The 24269-nt window shown below is 37.7% G+C and overlaps 2 protein-coding genes across 2 annotated transcripts in view; one reads left to right on the forward strand and one right to left on the reverse strand.

The window, feature by feature from the left end:
* The window catches only part of UTP20 (UTP20 small subunit processome component), an 86999-nt gene extending 81189 nt beyond the window's left edge, over nt 1-5810 (forward strand). The window contains exons 58-62 of the mRNA XM_052640944.1: nt 1784-1855; nt 3465-3728; nt 3914-4040; nt 5167-5312; nt 5556-5810. Of these exons, the coding sequence (XP_052496904.1) occupies nt 1784-1855; nt 3465-3728; nt 3914-4040; nt 5167-5312; nt 5556-5711 (765 nt within the window). The 3' untranslated portion in view covers nt 5712-5810. The remainder of the gene's footprint in view (nt 1-1783; nt 1856-3464; nt 3729-3913; nt 4041-5166; nt 5313-5555) is intronic.
* A 4851-nt stretch (nt 5811-10661) lies between these two features.
* ARL1 (ADP ribosylation factor like GTPase 1) lies at nt 10662-21185 on the reverse strand. Its single transcript, XM_052640945.1, has 6 exons — nt 20999-21185; nt 18675-18812; nt 16665-16746; nt 15665-15776; nt 13692-13870; nt 10662-12963 (listed from the first exon to the last, which is right to left on the reverse strand). The coding sequence occupies exons 1-6, from the start codon at nt 21000-21002 to the stop codon at nt 12933-12935; spliced, it is 546 nt and encodes a 181-aa protein (XP_052496905.1). The 5' UTR covers nt 21003-21185; the 3' UTR covers nt 10662-12932.
* Nucleotides 21186-24269: the final 3084 nt, after the last annotated feature.

Below are 24269 nucleotides of genomic sequence, written 5' to 3' on the forward strand. Positions count from 1 at the left end.
TTCCTTTAGGATGGACTGGTTGGATCTCCTTACAGTCCAAGGGACTCTCAAGAGTCTTTTCCACCACCACAGTTCAAAAGCATCAATTCTTCGGCAGTCGGCTTTTTTTATAGTCCAACTCTCACATCCATACATGATTACTGGAAAAACCATAGCTTTGACTAGATGGACCTTTGTTAGCAAAGTAATGTCTCTGCTTTTTAATATGCTATCTAGGTTGGTCATAGTTTTTCTTCCAAGGAGCAAGTGTCTTTTAATTTCATGGCTGCAGTCAACATCTGCAGTGATTTTGGAGCCCAAAAAAATAAAGTCTGCCACTGTTTCCATTGTTTCCCCATCTATTTGCCATGAAGTGATGGGACTGGATGCCATGATCTTGGTTTTCTGAATGTTGAGTTTTAAGCCAGCTTTTCACTCTCCTCTTTCACTTTCATCAAGAGGCTCTTTAGTTCTTCTCTTTGTGCCATAACGGTGGTGTCATCTGCATATCTGAAGTTATTGAGATTTCTCCTGGCAATGTTGATTCCAGCTTGTGCTTCATCCAGCCCAACATTTCTCATGATGTACTCTGTATATCAGTTAAATAAGCAGGGTGACAGTATACAGCCTTGAGGTACTCCTGTCCCAATTTGGAACCAGTCTGTTGTTCCATGTCTGGTTCTAACTGTTGCTTCTTGACCTGCATACAGATTTTTCAAGAGGTCAGGTGGTCTGGTATTCCCATCTCTTGAATTTTCCACAGTGTCGTGATCTACACAGTCAAAGGCTTTGGCATAGACAATAAAGCAGAAATAGATGTTTTTCTGAAATTCTGTTGCTTTTTCTATGATCCAGCGGATGTTGGCAATTTGATCTCTGGTTCCTCTGCCTTTTCTAAATCCAGCTTGAACATCTGGAAGTTCATGGTTCACGTATTGTTGACGTCTGGCTTGGAGAATTTTGAGCATTACTTTGCTAGCATGTGAGATGAGTGCAACTGTGTGGTAGTTTGAACATTCTTTGGCATTGCCTTTCTTCGGGATTGGAATGAACAGTGACCTTTTCCAGTCCTGTGGCAACTACTGAGTTTTCCAAATTTGCTGGCTTGTTGAGCACAGCACTTTAACAGCATCCTCTTTTAGGATTTGAAATAGCTCAATTGAAATTCCATGACCTCCACTAGCTTTGTTCATAGTGATGCTTCCTAAAACCCACTTGACTTTGCATTCCAGGATGTCTGGCTCTAGGTGAGTGATCACACCATCATGATTATCTGGGTCGTGAAGGTATTTTTTGTACAGTTCTTTTTTTTTTGTTTGTTTTGTTGTTGTTTTTTGTACAGTTCTTTTGTGTATTCTTGCCACTTCTTAATATCTTCTGCTTCTGTTAGGTCCATACCGTTTCTGTCCTTTATTGTCCCCATTTTGCATGAAATGTTCCCTTGGTACATTTCAGGTAACTATAATAGTGCAACTAAGGTAGTGGATTTTTCTCTGAGGAAAGAGAGTGAAGGATGGAAGAAAAGAAAAGAGAAAGGAAAAGTATATGAAGGTTGTAAAGTTGTCTACCAGTAATCTAAAGATTATGATTTATATATCCCCATGTCCTTTAGTTAAAATGCTTATGACAGACAGAAGGGAACATTTAATTTCTGCTCATGAACCTTCCTTCTCTAGATCTAAGTAGGTGCTCATTCAGACAAAAATCTACTACCATAGTTGCATTATTACAGTTATTTGAAGTCTTTGAAAACAATCAGGAATACCCTGTGTGGTGTCTGACAATGTCCATTTTCTTTTCACAGATGAAAAGTATCTGCCTAGCCTCTTGCCATCAGTTGCACTCCAAATTCTTGGACCAGTCTCTAGGAGAGCAGGTAAGTATTATGATCCTTCCAGTTAAATATAAGGGACCTATGCTACCAATAGTATAGGAGTAAGCTCACATTTGGTTTTTGTTTTCCCTAGTTAAGTCTTGGGGAATTAAATGAAATATAAATAAACACTTATATACATGATCAATTAGGCACACATATCTAATCGACTCTAGAGTCCAAACTGGGATTACTCCTGGCTCTGTTTAAAATTACCAATAAAAATGGTACGTTTGGGAGCTTTGCTGGTGGTCCAATGGTTAAGACTGTGTTCCCAATGCAGGGGGAATGGATAGCAAAGTGAGGCCAAAGAAGTCCAGGGTGGACAGTGGGTGGGGTCTCACACAATATATTTTAGTAGAGGCTGATAAACCATACAATACCCAGGACAGGTAGGAAGAGATTGACTAAATACTGACTCAGGATGAACGAAATTATGGATTTTAGTTCATCTTACTCTTGGAGTTAACAATGTGAAGTAGCTGTTAAGGAGGGAAAGGCCTCTAAATCTGGTACTGTCCTCACAAAGGCCCAGCTTCCAGAAGGAAGTGATACTCTTGGCATTAACTCTTGATAACCAGGCTAGCCTTGGACAGCGTGTAGTACTCTGAGTGCCACATTTGGGGGAACTTTAGGCACACAGTAGACTCTCCTGGCTGCTACTCTGTTGAGTAGCCAGGATGGTGAAGGAGTTCAAAACCGACTTGATTTCCTCCGTCACACAATAGGTGTGAAATACCCACAGCAGAGATTTCATAGATGTCCCAAGATTAGGATTTGATAAATGGGTCCATTATTACAAGACTGAAAAAACCTCCCCTGGACAGTTTAATTTAATGGGATATGTGGGAAAGAAGAGGCTCAGTATATAAGAACTTGGGCTTGAATTCTAAAGACCTTTGACTTCTGGCTGACCACTTTGTCTTTGGGTGAGATTCAGCAACTCTGAGCCTGCCCTGATTTTCCCTGCTGATAATAGTACTTGATGTGGTCAGTTGTGTCTGACTATTCGCAATCCCGTGGACTGTAGCCTGCTAAGTTCCTCTGCCCATAGATTCTCCAGGCAAGAATACTAGAGTGGGTTGCATCTCCTGCTCCAGGGGATCTTCCTGACCCAGGGATCAAACCCATGTCTCTTGCGTCTCCACACTGGCAGGTGGATTCTAATGCCACCCGGGAAGCCCAGTAGTACCTGATAGGGATATTTTAAAGGTGAATTGGAATGTATACAAAGCAACTAGTCAGTGCTCAACAAATGAAAATTATTATTTCTATGAGGACTAGATGAAGGAATTTAATGCAATGAGGATGAAAGCTCTCTTGAAAAATATAAATGGATGGTCAAGAATGAAATTACTCAGTGGGACCTTAAAGAACCAGAAGTAGGCCAAATGGATAAAAGTTACATGGAAATAGATTTGGACACACTGTCAGGTAAACTGAATTTTTACAAAAAGGGACTGCTCATGAATATTGGAATACCAGTTTTTTATTGTCTAATTGTAGGATACCTGTTTTAGCTTCTGCTTTACCAAGCCATATTTATTGCAAAATCAGAATCTAATTCTTACCTTTCCCCTCTCTCCCACTCCCCACACCCCCTTTATTTAAGGTTGTTAAGAATTTGTTGTTTGTAGCCAAAGTCTTGTATTTATTGGAACCTGATTCTGGGGACAAGCAAGGGGACATAAAAGAAGACATGGAAGAACAGGAAGTTTTAGGTGATGGCATGGCCAGAGAGGGTGTGGAAGAACACAAGGCGTGTGCAGATGAGAAAGAAGAGCACAGCAGGCCAGCCACACTGCTCTGGCTGATCCAGAAATTGTCCCGGATCGCAAAAGTGGAAGCTGCGTATTCACCTAGAAACCCCTTAAAGGTGTGGTACATATGCAAAATGGCTGAAAGTAGTCTTTTTTTTTTTAATGACACTAGCTATCCTCCCAAGTCCCTAAAACCTTTTGAACCTACAACTGTAGCATAATATCTGCCCCTAAATAGACCTTGTTTTCTAAGTTAACTCTGTAGCTACAAGTACAAAAGAAAAATGATCTGTACTTTCAGAGAACATGCATCTTTAAATTTCTCGGAGCCATAGCAATGGACCTTGGAAGAGACAAGGTGAAGCCGTACCTCCCAGTGATCATAGCGCCTTTGTTCCGGGAACTGAACAGCACCTATTCAGAGCAGGGTAATTCTGCGTCGTCTTCTACATGTTAAAATACCTATCTTCTCTCCTGAATGCTTCCTTCTTCTTTTCTGTCCTCCCTTTCTGCCAGAGTTTAAGAAAGAAAACTTGCTAGGTATCAAGGCAACAGCAAACAAATAAAGCATATTTGTGTTATTTTTTACTATCTTCTGTATGCTTTTTTGTGTCTAAGAGTCAAGGTTTCTCTCCTAAAGGATGATGTTTTTTTAACTCCTAAGTGTAGATTAAATATTAAAAGAAAACTAATTTGGGGTGGTTTTAAACCTTACAGTGCTATGAACAATACTGAACAAATGTCACTATTAGTCTGTTAAGAATTATAAGGCAAAACTATCAAATAGTTTTTACTTCAGATGTTCTCATTTTTCCTAGTATATTTTCTTGCTTGGTTCATTTGGTACCTTTTCCTCAGTGATCCTTAAGTTCTCTTTTGGTAACAGGACTAGTGGAAATTCGGGATTGGAAAGCAAGGGAGTAAAGTGAATGTTAAGAGTTTTAAAATATTAATAAATGAAGTAAATGTCAAAACAGGAGCTATCTTATTCCTACAGCCTTGAGAGTTTTTTAGAGTAGGTCAGGTTGGCTTTGGCTCTCAACCAGCACTTATTGAGCGCCAAATATTTGCCAAGCACTGGTGGTTAAAAGGAGTCTTTGATCCCCATCCCCCCACCCCCCAAAAAAGAGGTTACAGCCAGAGCCAAGCCTCTGTGACCCATGAATTAGAGAGGACCTAGAGATACATGCTTACCTTTCTTTGCCCCCATCTGCACAGACCTGAGCAGGTTAATAAAGATAACACAAAACATCTGTCCAGTTCTCAAATTACTTATATGTCTTCTGAGCCAGGATCCCCGTAGGAAAGTGCTTCATGGTCTCTGATCTCTAGCCGCATCCTTGATGAGGAGGTGCCATGGAATGCTGTGTCCAACACCTCTGCTTATTCTCTCAGGAACTCAGAAACAAAGAGACTAGTTTTCAGATCAGTGTTTAATGTTGAAGTAATAAAAGCGATCATGCCTTGGGAATTTAAATTCTGCATGTTAATTTTGTGCATATTCAAATATGTCCTTTCCTATGTGTTCCTAATTGTTACTCTGTGTATCATTAGATCCTTCACTGAAGAATCTATCCCAGGAAATCATAGAATTACTGAAAAAGCTGGTCGGGCTCGAGAGCTTCTCATTAGCCTTTGCCTCTGTACAGAAACAGGCTACTGAGAAAAGGGCACTCCGGAAAAAGAGAAAGGCTTTGGAGGTAGGCTTGCTGCTTCAAATTGACCTGTTCATTGGGCTGAACTGGTTTTAACCAGGCGTGTGTGCATGTGTGTGTCATACTTACCCAGGGAGGAAAGAGGAATTGGCTATGTTTGAGAGGTGGGACTTTATAGCTGGGGCTCCATATTTTGTGATGTTCAAAAATGATTCATTTCTGCATTTGAATTTCATTGGTTTAACATTTACTTTAAAAATAATACAAAATTTCTATTCTTTTTTCAAGTTTGTAACTAATCCTGATATTGCTGCCAAGAAAAAGCTGAAGAAACACAAAAATAAAAGTGAAGCAAAGAAGAGAAAGATTGAGTTCCTGCGTCCAGGCTATAAGGCCAAGAGACAAAAGAGCCACAGCCTGAAAGATTTAGCAATGGTGGAGTAAAGTGCTCCCTGTGCTGTGTCCGAACTTACCCGGAAACATGAACTTCCTGGTGTACCTGCTGGTCCACAATCATAGCAGGTTTTATTATTTAATTTAAACTTTGGCATAGATTGTATATTATACAGTTTAATATAATTCATGTTTGTTTTTAATTAAAATATTTCATACTACTACTGTATCTTCACTGTCTAAAAAGCATTTGACTTATAGAGTTTAAAATGTAGTTTTCTTTTTAAAAATACACATTAAAATAGCAAGACAGCAGGTAGAAGAAGTTAGTAAATCAAGCAGATTTGCAAAATTATAAAATTTTACATAGATATTTATAAAGATACATATACCCATTTGAATGCAGAGTTCCAAAGAATAGCAAGGAGACAAGACTAGAACTCTCTTCAAGAAAATTAGAGATACCAAGGGAACATTTCATGCAAAGATGGGCACAATAAAGGGCAGAAATGGTATGGATCTAACAGAAGCAGAAGATATTAAGAAGAGCTGGCAAGAATACACAGAAGAACTATACAAAAAAGATCTTCATGACCCAGATAACCATGATGGTGTGATCACTCACCTAGAGCCAGACATCCTGGAATGCAAAGTCAAGTGGGCCTTAGGAAGCATCACTACAAACAAAGCTAGTGGAGGTAATGGAATTCCAGCTGAGCTATTTAGAATCCTAAAAGATGATGCTGTGAAAGTGCTGCACTCAACATGCCAGCAAATTTGGAAAACTCAGCAGTGGCCACAGGACTGGAAAAGGTCAGTTTTCATTCCAGTCAGTCCCAAAGAATGCTCAAACTACCACACAGTTGCACTCATCTCACACACTAGCAAAGTAATGCTCAAAATCGTCCAAGCCAGGCTTTAACAGTACGTGAACCATGAACTTCCAGATGTTCAAGCCGGATTTAGAAAAGGCAGAGGAACCAGAGATCAAATAGCCAACATCCGTTAGATCATAGAAAAAGCAATAAACATCTGCTTTATTGATTAATCCAAAGGCTTTGACTATGTGTAGGTCACAACAAACTGGAAAATTCAAGAGATGGGAATACCAGACCACCTGCCTCTTGAGAAATCTGTATGCAGGTCGAGAGGCAACAGTTAGAACCAGACATGGAACAACAGACTGGTTCAAAATTGGGCAAGGAGTATGTCAAGGCTGTGTATCGTCACCCTACTTACTTAACTGATATACAGAGTACATCATGAGAAATGCTGAGCTGGATGAGGCACAAGCTAGAATCAAGATTGCTGGGAGAAATATCAATAACCTCAGATATGTAGATAACACCACTCTTATGGCAGAAAGCAAAGAGAAACTGAAGGGCCTCTTGATGAAAGTGAAAGAGGAGAGTGAAGAAACTGGCTTAAAAGTCAACATTAAAAAAACCAAGATCATGGCATCTTGTCCCATCACTTCATGACAAATAGATGGTGAAACAATGGAAACGGTGACAGACGGGAGCTCCAAAATCACTGCAGATGATAGCAGCCATGAAACTAAAAAGATACTTGCTCCCTGGAAGAAAAGCTGTGATCAACCTAGACAGCATATTAAAAAGCAGAGACATTACTTTGCCAACAGAGGTCCGACTTGTCAAAGCTATGGTTTTTCCACTAGTCATGTATGGATGTGAGAGTTGGACTAAAAAGAAAGCTGAGTGCCCAAGAACTGATGCTTTTGATCTGTGGTGTTGGAGCAAGACTCTTGAGAGTCCCTTGGACTGCAAGAAGATCCAGCCAGTCCATCCTAAAGGAAATCGGTCTTGTATATTCTTTGAAAGGACTCATGTTGAAGCTGAAACTCCAGTACTTTGGCCACCTGATGCAAAGAACTGACTGACTTGAAAAGACCCTGATGCTGGGAAAGATTGAAGGCAGGAGGAGAAGGGGAGGACAGGGTGAGATGGTTGGATGGCATCACCAACTCAATGGACATGAATGTGAGCAAGCTCTTGGAGTTGCTGATGGACAGGGAAGCCTGGAGCAAAGAGCTGGATACAACTGAGCGACTGCTGAACTGAACACTTGAGCATTAAGAAAGATCTGCACAAATGGAGAAGTTCACATTCATGCGTAGGAAGATTTAGTATCATAAGTTGCTGGTTCTTCCCCAGTTGGAAACCTATGGTTAAATACAAATCTGAGCAAAATCCCAAAGGAGTTCCTCATATTATCCCAACAAGCTGATTCTAAAATTTATATGGAAGATAGTCGAAAATAGCCATGATACTCAAAAAAGGAGAAGAGCGTAAGGGGCTTGTCCTGTCAGAGAATGAAAAATAAGACAAAAAGTGCTATCTAGAGAGGGATGATGTGAGAAAAGAACTTCTACTTATAAGATGACACACCCGGGATGTGGTATGTACCTTATACTGATAGAGGATTAACAGCACCCAGGCTATATAACAAATACCAAAAACCAACAAAGATGATACAGTTGAAAAAGTGGCAAAAGATAGAAATCGGCATTGCAAAGGAAGCATAAGTGGCCCTTAACCCAGTTACCAAATATGGCTGTAACAGGCTGTAACCAGTACTTGTGTACTGGTTTTTCCCATGATCCAGCGGATGTTGGCAATTTGATCTCTAGTTCCTCTGCCTTTTCTAAAACCAGCTTGAACATCAGGAAGTTCTCGATTCACGTATTGCTGAAGCCTAGCTTGGAGAATTTTGAGCATTACTTTACTAGCATGTGAGATCAGTGCAATTGTTCGGTAGTTTGAGCATTCGTTGGCATTGCCTTTCTTTGGGATTGGAATGAAAACTGACCTTTTCCAGTCCTGTGGCCACTGCTGAGTTTTCCAAATTTGCTGGCATATTGAGTGCAGCACTTTCACAGCATCAACTTTCAGGATTTGAAATAGCTCAACTGGAAATTGCCAACATCTGCTGGATCATGGAAAAAGCAAGAGAGTTCCAGAAAAACATCTATTTCTGCTTAAATATGCCAAAGCCTTTGACTGTGTGGATCACAATAAACTGTGGGAAATTCTGAGAGAGATGGGAATACCAGACCACCTGACCTGCCTTAAGTATGCAGGTCTGGAAGCAACAGTTAGAACTGGACATGGAACAACAGACTGGTTCCAAATAGGAAAAGGAGTACGTCAAGGCTGTATATTGTCACCCTGCTTATTTAACTTCTATGCAGAGTACATCATGAGAAATGCTGGACTGGAAGAAACACAAGCTGGAATCAAGATTGCTGGGAGAAACATCAATAACCTCAGATATGCAAATGACACCACCCTTATGGCAGAAAGTGAAGAGGAGCTAAAAAGCCTCTTGATGAAAGTGAAAGAGGAGAGTGGAAAAGTTGGCTTAAAGCTCAACATTCAGAAAATGAAGATCATGGCATCTGGTGCCATCACTTCATGGGAAATAGATGGGGAAACTGGAAACAGTATCAGACTTTATTTTGGGGGCTCCAAAATCACTGCAGGTGGTGATTGCAGCCATGAAATTAAAAGACGCTTACTCCTTGGAAGAAAAGTTATGACTAGATAGATAGCATATTCAAAAGCAGAGACATTACTTGGCCGACTAAGGTCTGTCTAGTCAAGGTTATGGTTTTTCCTGTGGTCATGTACGGATGTGAGAGTTGGACTGTGAAGAAGGCTGAGCGCCAAAGAATTGATGCTTTTGAACTGAGGTGTTGGAGAAGACTCTTGAGAGTCCCTTGGACCGTAAGGAGATCCAACCAGTCCATTCTGAAGGAGATCAGCCCTGGGATTTCTTTGGAAGAAGTGATGCTAAAGCTGAAACTTCAGTACTTTGGCCACTTCATGCAAAGAGTTGACTCACTGGAAAAGACTCTGATGCTGGGAGGGATTGGGGGCAGGGGGAGAAGGGGACAACAGAGGATGAGATGGCTGGATGGCATCACGGACTCGATGGACCTGAGTCTGAGTGAACTCCGGGAGTTGGTGATGGACTGTGAGGCCTGGCGTGCTGCAATTCATGGGGTGGTATGAGTCGGACACGACTGAGCGACTGAACTGAACTGTGTACTGGTTAGTAAGTCACTGTCTTGAGACCAGCTCGTGGTGGCACTCATGAACTTCAAAACCGCCACCTTGGCTGTAGGAGTCCCTAGACACCACTGTCTCACCACACCAGAAATTAAAGGACTAAAACCTGTACTAGTAGGGTTTTGGTATCAGCTATGTCCTTTTTTTGAGTCATTCCTGTATTAACCTTGTTAATAATTAGGGAAATGCAGATTAACATGTGTGTGAAACTCCATTTTGAACCCTTCAGATTAACAAGGCTGACAATACCAAATGTGGGGAAGCGTGGAGGAAGAAAGGGAACTTTTTTATAAAATACTATGGAAAACAGTATGGCATTATGTTGTTCAACCATATGTTATCTTTTGCCTCTCTACACTTGATGTATTAAACAGAAGCAATATTCTTTAGTATCCAATACATTTGGAAGGGTAGGGGGAGGAAAAATCCTACACTTTACATTTTATTTAACTCATTTATTTAAGTCTTTCTAACAGCTTCCTAAAACTCATTATTTTACAGATAAGGAATCTCATCTCAGGTTAAATAATCTACCTAAAGGTGACACAGGTTGAATGTAGCTGAGTCAAGATTAAACCTGGGACTGAACGCCCATGCTCTTTATGGTGACAGGGTTAGAATATTACAGCATATGGCATAGGAATCAAATGTTCAAACATTCATGAACTTCACAATTTGTGTTGTGATGTAGTTTGTATCTCAAACAGGAGTTCTCACACTTCCAAGGTGTTTGTAATATCCCAAAAGGATAAACATGGGGCATCCTGGAAAGCAGACCCAATTCTAAGTGATTTAAAGTGCAGGTATTTGCTTTTATAGAAAGTTTATAAATCAAAAGTTATTAATACTAAAGGCAAAGTCAGGAAAAATAAATATCTCAAGTATATTGAGCATGGCTTTGTTTTAATCAATATTTAATCATTCTAATCAGTATTTAATCAATATTTATTCCAGTAAATATTTATTGAGAGCCCAGTACCAAGTATGTGCCAGGTGCACCACGCTAGATGCAAGGGATTCTAACAGTAAATACGGTATGGTCCCTGCCCTCAAGGAGCTTACAGTTCCACAATTTAAAGTGCATCTCAGGTATTCTGATAATAGAATTCCACTCTCAATTTCTCTTTCTAAATTTGATCACATGACACAGCACAACTACTAAACAGAATGATAAAACAGAATGTTAGCGCTAAAAGAAACCTTTGATATTATTTGTACAAAAAGAAAAACCAAACAGAAACTGATGGAGTGGCCCTTTGTGCCTAGAACTCATATGCTCTGATTTCAAGTTTGGTCCTTTTCAGGCTTCTCATGAAACAAGACTCAGTAGATTTTTATAAATATAAACATTCAACCTCCTGTAACGTACAGTTTCCTGCTAGACAAGGACCTTCTTATTTATACCAGGTTAATGTCAGTGTATGCTCTATTTATCCCATCCTATTCTTTGTGGCAAACCAGAGGGATCAGGATCATCCAAGTGCAGGTCTTTGCTACCAAGGCTATTTGTCAGGCAGCATTTGCCTGCCAAGGTTGTACCTCCCCATACTTCCATTTTCACAGTGATCCTGAACCACTGGGGAGTGCTTAATCCATTTAGGTACAAGTCTAACACTAGATATGTGCCACTGACCAGAAAGGGACCCAAGTATAAAGTGCTGATGTACTAGTTTCCTAGCTGACAGACATACAGCCTACCATTTTTAACCATGAACATATTCTGAGGTGCCATAATGTGCCAGGTACCATACTGGACATTAGGGATATGAATATGAAAAAGACAGTTTGCTCATCAGGAGTGCCTTGCAAACTATGACATGATGTCAGTTATATACTGTTAGTACTTTGGGGTACACTGGGAACACATGCTCCTGGAAGGCGGCCTGAAAAACATTGCTCCCAATTTTAGTAATTACTAAGGTCTCTATTTACTTCTGTCTCACTGTAGACTGGGTTGTTTGTAAAGTCCATTAGGAAATAATTGTTTTTGATAGTCTAGCAGCAGTAAGTCTAATTTTTTAAATCAGGAATACTTAGTTTCTCTCCCTCTAGAATCAATAAGATTTTGACTTTTCACCATTCAAAGTCACATGTTCAATTACAGGTAGATAGAAGGAACCAAAGACAGTAAAAAACATCCTTTACAATGCTTCTTAAAATAAGTCTTGTTTTCAAAAAATTTCCTTTAATATGAAATTCTGTTTAATGTGTTGTGAATTTGATCAAATATAACCATTGATGACTATTTTTACTACCTCTACTAGTATGGAAAAATTTATAGACATTATTTTGAGTGCACTATGTCTACTTCTATTAGCTTAATTTTACATAAGGAATTAAGTTGTGTTGTCAATGCTGGCACTTCCAGGAATTTATAGTATAGTTCATGGGACAAGCTTCTGACCCTGTAATCTCACTGTAAGATCCCCTTGCAGGTGACTTTAGTCAAGCCAGTCTATCAGCATTTTGGGCCCATGTCCATAAAAATGAAGATGTAAAAATGATGTCCTAGCTATATGGCAGGATTCCTGTACAAATTGACTGAGTAGGTCCAAATCTGAAAAAACTTCCTAAACAACTATAAATAGTATAAAATAATAATTACAGATAAGTCAGTGAAGTTAGCCACCAAAATAATTATTTCATGCCTATAACCAAAAGCTTTTAAACGAAACAGCTTAGATAAAGTGGTCATTAAACAAATGAAGACTATAATTACCCACGCTAAGTTCTTGGCCTTCTCTATTGAGCCTAATCTTTGGAAAAACCTAATTCATTTTAAAGGGAAAAATCTGAGTTACGATATTCATTAGTGTTAATACAAACAAGATGCAACCACTAATTTAAAAATCGGAGGGTTTCTTCCTCATTAAGAGTACATTCTTTAATAGGACTGTATCTGAATAATAGGACTGCATACAAATAGAATATATACCTTAACACAAGATAACAAGGAAAGAATATTTTACATTATACAGGGCAGACATTAAGTTGGTTCAATCACGATGAGTTACCCTTCCAACCAAATATTTAGTTTTAATATGTATTACAAATGTTCCAGTCAGTTCGGTATATGCTGACAATCAGACAGCTTTAACATTTAGTAGTGTGGAGCACACTTAACTGTTTCCAAAGGGATATGTGATGTGGTCTTCGTTTCAGAGGAGCAAAAGTGACTGAATTACTGTCTGCTCTTTAATGTTTCAACTAACCTGTGAAGAGAAAATGAACAGTTTCATAAAATTAACTTCAAATTTTCAGGTATAGAGAATGACCGTTTATAATATAAATTTCATACTGAAGATGAATTCCAAAGCACTTTAAATGATGAAGGTTAAGATGGTTATATTAGAAGAATGAAGTTATGGACTCAGTTTCCACAAGGGTATATTTTAGCTCTCACTTTGTCTATGCTTTGAATGAAAAATCAAAAACAACCAAATAGCTACTTTCCAGGCTGCTACCTACTATAGCCAGGTCAGATGTAGACAATTCAGAGATGAAAACTAGCCTCAGTTCTCAAGGAGATGATAATTTAATAAGCAGATGCACAAACCAACTACAAGACAGTGTAACAAGTACTATTATATCACTGATCTCTGACAAGGACATCTGTGTGTGTGGTAAGGCAGTGGGCCTGGAGGTAGAAAGACTCTTGAGAAGCAGAGAGCCTCAACCTAAGTCCTGAAGGATAAGGAACTGGAGGGTGAGCTGAGTAAAGGAAAAAGCTATTAATATAGCAGAGAGGTGGTTTACCTAACTATAATTAGTATGTGTGGCTAAAACAAAAGCAGATATATGTGAAAACAAGTGGAAGAAAAAGGTGGAGGAACTTAATATGATAAAATGCAAAGTAAACTGATTTCATCCTTAAGACCAAAGGGAAATTACAAATGCATGTACACATAAATCCACAAACGGCTTCTGGAAACATACTTACCATTCCATTGCCTCATCAAGGCCAGTGCCTTTGGTTGCTGAAGTTTTGAATATTTGCCATTTTCGGTCCTTCAAGGCAGGTAACCCAAGTGAATTTGCCATTTCTGAGGGAGTCATTGCCTGTTCCATGTCCTGCTTATTTGCAAACACCACTAAAATGGCTTTTCTCAGCTCTTCTTCCTAAGTAAAATAAAAAAATACTCTCTAATCAATTTGCTCCTGAGTTTAGGAAGAAATGTCAAAAAAAAAATCTTATTTTAAAATCTTATTTTAAAAGTTATTTCCTAACTCCTTTTTATATTTCTTTACTCCATTTAGAAGTTTTGTGTACAAAGGTGAAACAAATTGGTTTTGTGTCTGTAAGTTTTAATATAATAGTCCTGATTCAACCTTCATGTGTACTTTATATCACTAATAAATAAATATTAATTGAATTAATTAAAAGTTAATTCCTAAAGAATGAATACAACTTTTAGTTTTCTGTGGAGAAAGATTACACAAGTCAAATCCTAATACTACAAAAAACCTAACAACAATCCAATACAACTTGAGAATTGGGAACTGAAGTTAATAATCCATTTCTTTTATACCATACTTCATATAATAAAAGTTTATTATACCATGTGAATTACAGCTAAATAAAGCTTATATTTTAAAAATATGTTATAGCTGAGGCATTTAACCAGTCCCTTAAAATTCCTTATACTTTGAATTTGGTCTAAGAAGCTTTTATGATAAATGTGATGCTATGTTGTTTAAAAAAAAAATTTGGCAAAACTTTAAAACTTTAGGTTGAAATTTATAAATTGGAAGCTACTAAGAAGTCAATCATCCAAGAACTCAGAAGTCCAAAATATTCTAAGTTTTGGTTCTAACTAGGAATCAAGTTGCCGGGAACTTAAACATTCATAATTGAGTAATTCAGAATCATAGTTTTAGTGGGAAAAGGAAACCTATACATCTAATTTTCTCAAGCAAAGGCAATTTCATTATTAAGTTAATCATTAGTACATTTGAGAAGCTTATTTAACAATTTTAAAATCTTTTAGATGACTACTTAATGCACCCTCTAAATTCAGTTAGCTTATCAGTATCTACAAACCTCAGTGAATATAATGTACTGGGTTCTTTGTTAAGAGCTGTGATACACTGTTCCATACATCAGGGGTACAAGGTAAAGGCAAAGAACTTTACACTTTAGGGTGGGAAGCATACATATGTAAACAAATATGTTTCAAATAATGGAAAGAAATGGTAAATAGTTACAAAGAATTAAGTAAGATAAAGGGTTAGAATATAACTGAGACCTCCTTTCTGAGGAAGAAACATGTGAGATAAAACATGTCAAGAAGGCAGCCACACAAAGATTTGGGGAAAGAGAATTCCAAGCAGGAGAAGCAAGTGCAAAACCCTAAACCAGGTGTCAGGTACACAAACTCACTGAGCAAAGAAAAGAAATATTGGTATGGCTGAAGTACTGTAAACACAGGAAAGAGTAAAAAAAATGATAAAGCTGGGAGAGGTAAACAGGGGCCAGAATTGTGCCAGAAATCCATTCTGAACTTCAATGTTTCTAAAACAAATATACTTTATTATTTATATACTTATATAATAAATCTGCTTCCATATGCTAATTTATACAACCAGAAATGAAGACATTAAAAAAACAATCACTTCACAGAAGTGACGTAGAATAGTCACTTCAGTTTAGAAAGGGTTTAGCTCTGAATTTTCTGGAAATTAAGGAATCTAATTTAAAGGAAGTTACAGGACTGGAATTTTTTTTTGTCTTCAACTCTCCCCAACAGTATTTTTGGAATAGAAAGTAATTTGCATAAAAGAAAATGATACTATAGACATGGGTGTGGGGGAGACCCCTGTTTCCCTTTTACTTGTTTCTGCATGTGACAATAAATAATAAAAAGAGCAAGCAAATATAAATGACTTACCCACATTTTAATAAAGTTTTCTTACCTCCAACATGGCAACTAATTCTGATTTGGAAATGCCAATTCGGTCTCGGTCACAACTGTCAACGACATAAATGACTGCATCTGTGTTTGAATAATAACATCTCCAGTATGGCCTAAAGAAAATTCAGAAAGGGAGAATATATTATTATTTGAAAGATGAAACTGATAGGTTAATTTATATGCTAGGACTTGGCTATGGTGGGGTGAAGGGTGTTACTTGCCAATCCTTTCGCACCCATATCAGTATCAATGCCATGATGATTGTTTCTGATGGACATGTATCATATCCCTCAGATGGGAATGGGTAGAAAGAATATTGATAAAACATAGGATCAAGGAGCTTCAGAATAAGTTTAGACTACAGGCTGAGAGAAGAATTTATAAAATCACTAAATGTACTGATGAAAAAATGTTTCATGCAGACCTGATCACTGTATCTTATAAATCTTTAACTAGAAACTCCTTAAGAGAAAAGGGTTCTTTAAAAATAATTTTAGTAACAGACTTTAAATTGATCACTGAAGACAAGAAGTAGAAATGGCTAAAATTAACAAATGAATCCAAAGTGGTTCAAGAAATAAAATGAGTTAAAAGGCAGCAAAGTGCTTGGGGAATGCATCTAGTCCTAAATAGTGGGCCCAAAAGGTATTTTCATGAAATCCAAAGCAGTCTGTCTCACAGAGGAAGGGACTGACAAGAATTAACTAGAGGATTCTTTTTATTTAAAAACTACTGAAGTAATCAGGTCTTGAGACTTTCATGGAAAAAATTTTCATCTAAGTGATATAGGAAAAACTGACTTCTGTAGATTTTAATTATTTTCAGTTAAAAATCTTTAATTCTCAGATTTTAATTGAGAGAATAAGGTGGTTTTACCTCATTTTAAACCAGGTAGCTCACATTACATTACAAAAGAAGACATATTTTGGTTTATTGCTGTTAACCCTAAAAGAGCAATAAGGATCCCAATACTACAAAATGGTCTGGCCTTTGTACCATACCTGATGCTTGTCTGTCCTCCCAAATCCCAGACTTGGAATTTAAGGTTCTTGTATGTTACTGTCTCAACATTAAATCCAATGGCTGGAAGAGAAAGCAAATTAATAGTATATGTAGACTAATACCTTCTGTCTTCAAAGTGTGCAGTCTGAGTTTCAGCAATTAGTGGTAATTGCTGAATCACATGATTAGTTCAAATATTATTCCATTTACGACAGTATGCTGTGCTATACATACACACACACACCACCCTCCCCCAATAAGCAAGATCAACCCCACTTTCAGGGTATATAAGAACCCCCAGCCACCTCTGCAATTAGATAATTTGCTCAATGGAAATCCTATTATGTTAAATGCTGGCATAAAAAAGTGTTCAGAAAGTTATACTTAGAAAGGACAGTTGTAAACGTATTACAAAAAATGGAATTTTGGTATTTGGCAAATAGGATAAAAGCCTAGATTCTAAACTTCAGTAACGCACAGCAATGGCTGTATACCTCTTTATGGAAGCTGAGTTCGCTAAGGTAGGGAATTTCACAGACCCTCTGAAGACTTCCTCAAGAGCTCATCCACAGTAAGGTCACAGCTAGATGGTCAAAAGGGAAGAGTCTCAACCCCTTTCCCTGCCATCCTTCTTAGGTGGAGCTTGGCATCACATGCCTAAGGCAAGATACTATCACTTTCAATGAAAGGAATCCAGAGGAGCTGGAGAAGATGCTGAAAAAACTTAGAAGCTATACATATGAAAATTACTAAGATTTTATAAACTTAAAAAAAATCAAAGCAAAATGTAACTTACAGCTATAATTGGACAATTAATTTTTTAGATTTAAGTTTATACTGGTAAACGATGCTTAAGAGTATATACGGCAAGTATAAAAAAATTACTATAGCACATCTTGAGTGAAAAAGTAAAAAGCAAGTTCGTGATGTCTCCCTTAGAATTAGGTAGCAGTGTAATCACCATCTTCAACCTCAATTACAAATGTTGTTTATTTGCAGAAAAGTACGTGGTATAAACCACATTTGCTAAAACGCAATCCACTGAGCTGTGGGTACCACAGCGGCCACCATGACTCAACTGCAGCACAGATGGGAGATTTGAGAACCAAAAACCAAAGAAACTGAAATTTCTTGAATGCGGTAGCAAGAAGTAACAGATGACATGGTCCAAAAAGTTCTTTTGTAAAAGCTAGACTTTTCTTTTTTAATCTGGAAGTTTAAATAGTACTAAATAGAAATACCTTGAGTGACAGAGTAACTTAAAGACATTCTTGAACAAACTCTACGAACTGTTAAACTTAGTTTAAGTATACTAATGATCAGGGTAAAAAAATGAAAATAGTATAAGTAACAGAACAGTCTTCTTATGTAGTAAATTAGTACTACTAAAGAATATTTTTCTAAGATATCAATTGATTTAAAGGTGTTACTTTTCTTGATATTTTTAAGTTCCAGATTAATTCAACACTCAGTCTCTTCAACTCAGATCTTTAAAAATAATCAATAGGATTACTAAAAAAAAAAATACCTAATCTTAATCAAATAATAACAAGTACAGAAAAAAAAACACTGCACATGTAATAGTATAACTTAGTATCAACATACTGATAAGTCTTTACTCAGATTTACAAATTATTTTATATACTTGATTTATTTTCCCTATTCATTGGCTTTATTTTCAAAGCAAATGAATATTTATTATCTTCATTTTATCAATAAAGATACTGGCTCTCAATGATATTATGTGGCTTAACTCTACCCAACTTTTAAAACAGCTCTAATCAGCAGAACCCAGCCATGGACAGGGGTTCATAAATTACACCAAGCTGTCCATAAATTTATGAAAAAAAAAGTTATCAATATTATGCTCATAGAAATTATGAGCTCTACAAATTATTATGCTCTACAAATCTTATTAATTACATTACATATGTATTCAGAAATAAAGTTTTTTTCAATGGAAAACAAAAGCTCCTATCCTATAATTAGTTTATCATACCAACACTTACTAGGAATAGTAGTCACGACTTCTCCAACCTGTAATCTGTACAAAATTGTAGTTTTTCCTGCTCCATCTAATCCCAAAATTAAAATCCTCATTTCCCGAGTTCCAAACAGACTGGAAAAAATGCTTGAGAAAAAGCCACCTTAGAAAATAACAAAAATGTATTTCAATATCATTTCAAGAACTAGATCCACAAAACATTTAATCTTGTTCTTTAAAAGCTATACTAAATTCAATAACATTGTAGTATTTTCCTCCATTCATAGGAACATTGCTTCCAATGAAATACATCATTCAACATCAAACTAGTAATTACTGATTGTTACGATGTCCTGGATACTGTTAGGCAGGCTCAGAAGATATAGGCAAAAAATAAGAGAAATATGACTCCCCTCATGTAGCTCACTTTCTAAACAAGAGAATACAGATAGCTTAACATGATATCCTTATTACCTCTAGAAATTAAAGGGCAAATTAGAATGATAGTGGGACAATGAAGTCCTTAAACATGAAAAGCAATTATTATTGTTGTACAACAGTAGTACCATAAGTACCTTCAATCACTGAGAATTCTCCATAAGGAATGTAACTTGCCAAGAAATTGAGACAGAAGCCAAAAATAACAAAAATTATTTTTGATGAAAACATTTTAAAAATTAGTAATAAAGCTACATTCAACATATCATGAACTATTACCAGGAGGCTTCCTATACACAAGGTATTGTGTAATATAAAAGCACTTGTGAACAGAGAATAGAATGGTGGTTACCAGATGCTGGGAGAGTGGGGAAAATCAGTGTTGGTCAAAGGGTATACACTTTCATTAGAAGATACGTTCTGGAGATCTAATGAACATCACGGTAACTACATTTAATTAATAACATATTGTACCCTTGAAATTTGCTAAGACAGCAGATCTCAAAGTGTTCTCATCACACACACAAAAAGGGTAACTGTAAGGTGATGCATGTGTTAATTTGCTTGAATGTGGTAATTATTTCACAATGTATATATATATATATCAAAATATCATGCTTTACACCTTAAATGTACGCAATTTTTGTCATTCATACCTCAATACAGCTGAAAAAAAGTTAAAACTTAAAATCATCCTCTGTGTCAGCAGGGCCTCCCAGTAATAGATTGAATTGTTCATGTGTGTTTAAATAAAATAACCCCTAAGAGTGATGGAGGTGGAAATTCAGAATCTTTATTATTTCTACAATCAAACAAGATGCTCTTTTAAAATAAGTTCTTTCTTTAATGATTACCCCTCCCCACCCAATAAAAGCACTCTGGCCCTTTCTTACCAAAAGACATTTGAAAAGATTAGAAAAAAAGTTACACTGACAATATAAAAAAGTTGACAACAGAAACGATGCTCACAAACAACACCTGGTTATTTTACAAAGAAATGACAAAATTTTAAACTACAAGTCTGGAAAAATGAATCCACCATGGGCTAGAGAACCCTGAAAGTTTGTAACATAAGCAGTGTGACTTGACAAAATCCTTTCTTACAGGTTAAAAAGAGGCAGTAGGAAAAAAACTTAAAGGGTTATGCAAAAAGACAGGGCAGTGCTTCTGATGTTTCAGAGCAAGATGGAAACTCCCCAGAAAATAGCTGAGGTATTTAAATAACCCAAAGAATTTGCATCACTTGGAGAGTTGTGAACAAGTTCAAAAATCTGCACCTTCATTTGGGCTCCATTGGGGAGCGAAGCTCTATCTGATGCTTTTGACGACAATGTAGCTATCTCAATTAGCACTCCAAAAATTGGGTTTAAAACGTCATCACCGACCAGTAATACCTTCCCTGCCCACTTCCCCCCGCCATATTCCTCTCTTACAGAAAAAGTTACAGCCAAGCAGATAAATGCCGTGTTGGCAATAAAACATTACGAGCAACACCTTTTGGATTTTAAACTGACGCTGTCCCAGCGACCAGGGAGAGAGTATCAAGCTGCCACTACAAGGTCAGAGCTCATCTTTCACCCAAGAAACCTTAGCGAACTTGCGACTGACATGTTGCCAAGCTTCGCAGACCAGCTCCGTCCAGCAAGCGGCGCTGGGTCCGAGGAGGTAAGGGAAAAGTTCACCGACCCACGGTGACCCACCCCTGACGCCGCGGGGAGACAAGAAGCGAAGGTTCGAGGCAGAGTCCACGCACACTAGTGAAGAGCCAAGGTGCCGAAGTCCTCAGCAACCAGCTCCCTGAGGCGCTGGCTGGGCTTCCCAGGCCTGCGCCTCTGTTCCTCCTCTCCCCAACCCCAGCCCCCTCGGCCTCGGCCTCTCAGGGCGCCCAGGCTCCCTTCTCAGATCTCTCACCCATGATGAACCGCCTGTCCGCCCTCGTCCACTGTCAGAGACTGGCCCCGACCTCGGCAGCGACTCCTATTCGAGTCTCGGCGCCGCCACCTCCCCTCGCCTAGGCCTGCGCTCCGGCACCGGCTCGGACTCTTGGCTCCCAGACAGTTTCTTTGGAAGCTTGGTCAGCCAGCAACTTCCACGTCGGACCTCCCGGCAGGGGCGGGAGCGAGGGCCGCCGCGACTGCGCGCTGGAAACCGAGGCCTGAGCGTCCGCGTCGTCGCTTTCGACGCAATCCCCGGCAAACATGGTGTAGATATTGCGGGAGTCACGAGAGGAAAAAAAAGATTCAAGGACTCCGAGTTGCTCTTGCTTCTGTTTTCTTGGACAATAAGTGATTCCAAAGTAGAGAAATTAGAATTTTCATTTTAACTTCTGACACCAAGAAGTGACGAATCCGCCAACCAGGAATGCGCGTCGGGCCTGGATGCGGCTGTCTGGGCGCGGGCGCAGGTTGCGGCGTCGCAGAAATTCCTGGTCCAGAAGCACCCTGCGGAGTTTACCTGATTTTCCCCGGTTCCTTTCTCGGATCAGGAAATAGAACTACATTGTAATGACAGGAAGAGCCCTGCGCCACCATTGCGGAGCAGCCTTACAGTGAGGCGGCTATTGAGATTTTAGGCGTCGCAGTGGTCCATAGGGTCAGCGTTAGAGCCCCTCCTTTCTTCCACCTGTACCTTTCCTGATACTAAAGTCATTACTCTAGGAAAGGTATGTATTTTTAGGGCACCGTCATTTTCAAAATGCAGTCCTTGTTAATATTTTATTATCCTGTTAATATGTTAATATCTTTCCTGTTAATATTGACCTGGTATTGCAGTCCCTGCTTACTACGAAGGAACATTTGAGGAAGCGGAAGTACAGTAGCACGATAGAATTAAAGCTAGATACTTAGATTGTAAGTCAGTGGAATTTTATTCTTGAGACAAGCGTGTAGAGTTGACGTGACCTCTTTCAAATCTTGGCTCAGATTTTATTTAAAATTGCAACCTACCCTACATCCCCCTTATCCTGATTTTTAATAGAACTTACCAGTTAACAATTTACTTATATTATGCTTATCTGTCTACTTTCTCTCACTAGACTGTTACATCTATGAATGCAAGTATTTTTTATTTTGTTTGCTCTTTTGTTCTTATAATTGGGCACTAAACAAATAGCTGTTGAGAGAATGTATTGAATTACAAGTTTTTAAGACCAATTACATAAGCATTAGTTAACTTAAAACAAATGCAACATTATCAAATTTGTTTCCTAAAATAGGCATATGTAAACCACCTGTCCTAATTTGATGAGGCCAAACCGTCTTCTAGAAAGTTATGTTTGAAGAGAAACCACCAGATGGTGGTATTGCCTCAGGCCAATTCTCAGCGGAATGAGATCAGTTGGTCTAATTGATTTAATCCCTTTCAAATGTTATGATACAATAATAATATGTTAAATTTTAAAATGTGAACGCTTTAATATAGTCCAAGCAAGGAAAACAATTCCAAAATTATTTTGACTGTAAAGCCACAATTAGATGGAGTAAGTTTAAAATTTTAAAGCTAGAAGGAACTTCAATTCCACCTATCTCAGTCACAGATGAAGAAGTGGAAAAGAGCTAAGCGATAGAGCTAGGACATCTACTGTGATCATTTAACTTCCGGACCTAAAGTAACTACATTATGATGCCTTCTGTAACCGTACGTTTGGTAAATTGATTTGCAAACTACCATACTGTAGTTTTCTGTAGTTTCCAAAGTTAGAAAGTTAAGATTTAAGTGTGTTCCATTGCTAGTGAAAGTTACATTCTTTGCTTAGATTTTATTCCAAGCAGAATAAATTCCAAGCAGAATGAAGCAGAACCTATGAAATATAATAAATATAAAAGTATAGTAAATATAAGCTTCAGAAGGGCTTTTCACACTGTGCATTTATAATTGTTTTTTAAACTAAGCAACATTTTGAAATCATAACTAGATGTGTGATTTTTACACATATGTATTACATCTCAGATGTTTCTTTGCAATAATATGTACTTTGTCAGAGAATTTCTCGTTAGACTATGTGGTCTTTTTTTTAATTGAGAAATCATTCACATACAATAGTATCATTTTTTAAGTATTCAATTCAGTGGTTTTTCATATATTCAAGAAGTTTGCAGCTATTACCACTATCAAATCCCAGAATATTTTCATCACCCCAAACAGAAATTCTATACCCATTAAGCAATAACTCCCCCATTGCTCCCCCCAAGGAAACTGCCCTGGTTGCTTCCCTCAAAGCAACATTTGAGGGTTCTTATTTCACCACTTCCTCACCAACACTTTTTTTTACTTTTAACTTATAGCCATCCTGTAGGTATGGAATGATATCTCATTGTGGATTTGATTTGAATTTTCCTGGTGACTAGTGATGTTAAACATCTTTTCATGTGCTTATTGGCTATGTGTTTATCTTTTTTGGAGAGATGTCTACTCAAATCCCTTACCTATTTTTTAATGAATTATTTGTCATCTTATTGAGTTGTAGAAGTTCTCAGTATATTTTGGAAACTAGACCTTTATCAAATACATGATTCACAAGTACTTTCTCCAGTTCTGTGAATTGTGTTTTCCCTTTGTTGATAGTATCCTTTAATGCACAAACTTAAAATCTGATGAAGCCCTATTTATGTATTTTTATTTTTCAGCTTGCGCTCTTTGTGTCATATCTAAAAAAAATATTGCCTAATCCAGGCTCACATCGATTTACACCCATATTGTAAGAGTTTTGTAGATTTGTCTTTTACATTTATGTCTCTGATCCATTTTTAATTGTTTTTTTTGTGTGTGTAACTTATGAGGTAGGAGCCCAGGTTCATTTTTTTACATGTAAATATTCAGCTGTTCCAACACCATTGTTGAAACTGATTTTTCTGTTAAATGGTCATGTCATTCACTCTGTTGAAAACCAGTTGACCATAAACGTACAGATTTGTAGACTTTTCAGTTATTTGTGGACTTTTCAGTTCTAGTACAGGGATGTTTATATCTGTTCTCATGTATTGTTCTCATACAATACCATCATGTAGCTTTGTGTTAGATTTTGAAATCAGGAAGAATGAATTCTTTAACTTTGTCCTTTTTCAAGATTGTCTTGGCTGTTCTAGATCCCTTGCATTTCCATATGAATTTTAGGATCAGTTTGTTAATGCAAAGAAAGGCAATTAGAATTTCAGTAAGGATTGCACTGACTCTATAGGTTAAT

This window comes from Budorcas taxicolor, chromosome 5, assembly GCF_023091745.1.
Source record: "Budorcas taxicolor isolate Tak-1 chromosome 5, Takin1.1, whole genome shotgun sequence".
NCBI lineage: Eukaryota > Metazoa > Chordata > Mammalia > Artiodactyla > Bovidae > Budorcas > Budorcas taxicolor.

Excerpts from the sequence above, each read along its gene's own strand:
- ARL1 (XM_052640945.1), bottom strand. Across the intron at positions 15,777-16,664 it reads GGAGGACAGACAAGCATCAG|GCCATACTGGAGATGTTATT; the intron begins GTATGGTACAAA and ends AATTTTCTTTAG. Across the intron at positions 12,964-13,691 it reads CTTGATGAGGCAATGGAATG|GTTAGTTGAAACATTAAAGA; the intron begins GTAAGTATGTTT and ends TTCTCTTCACAG.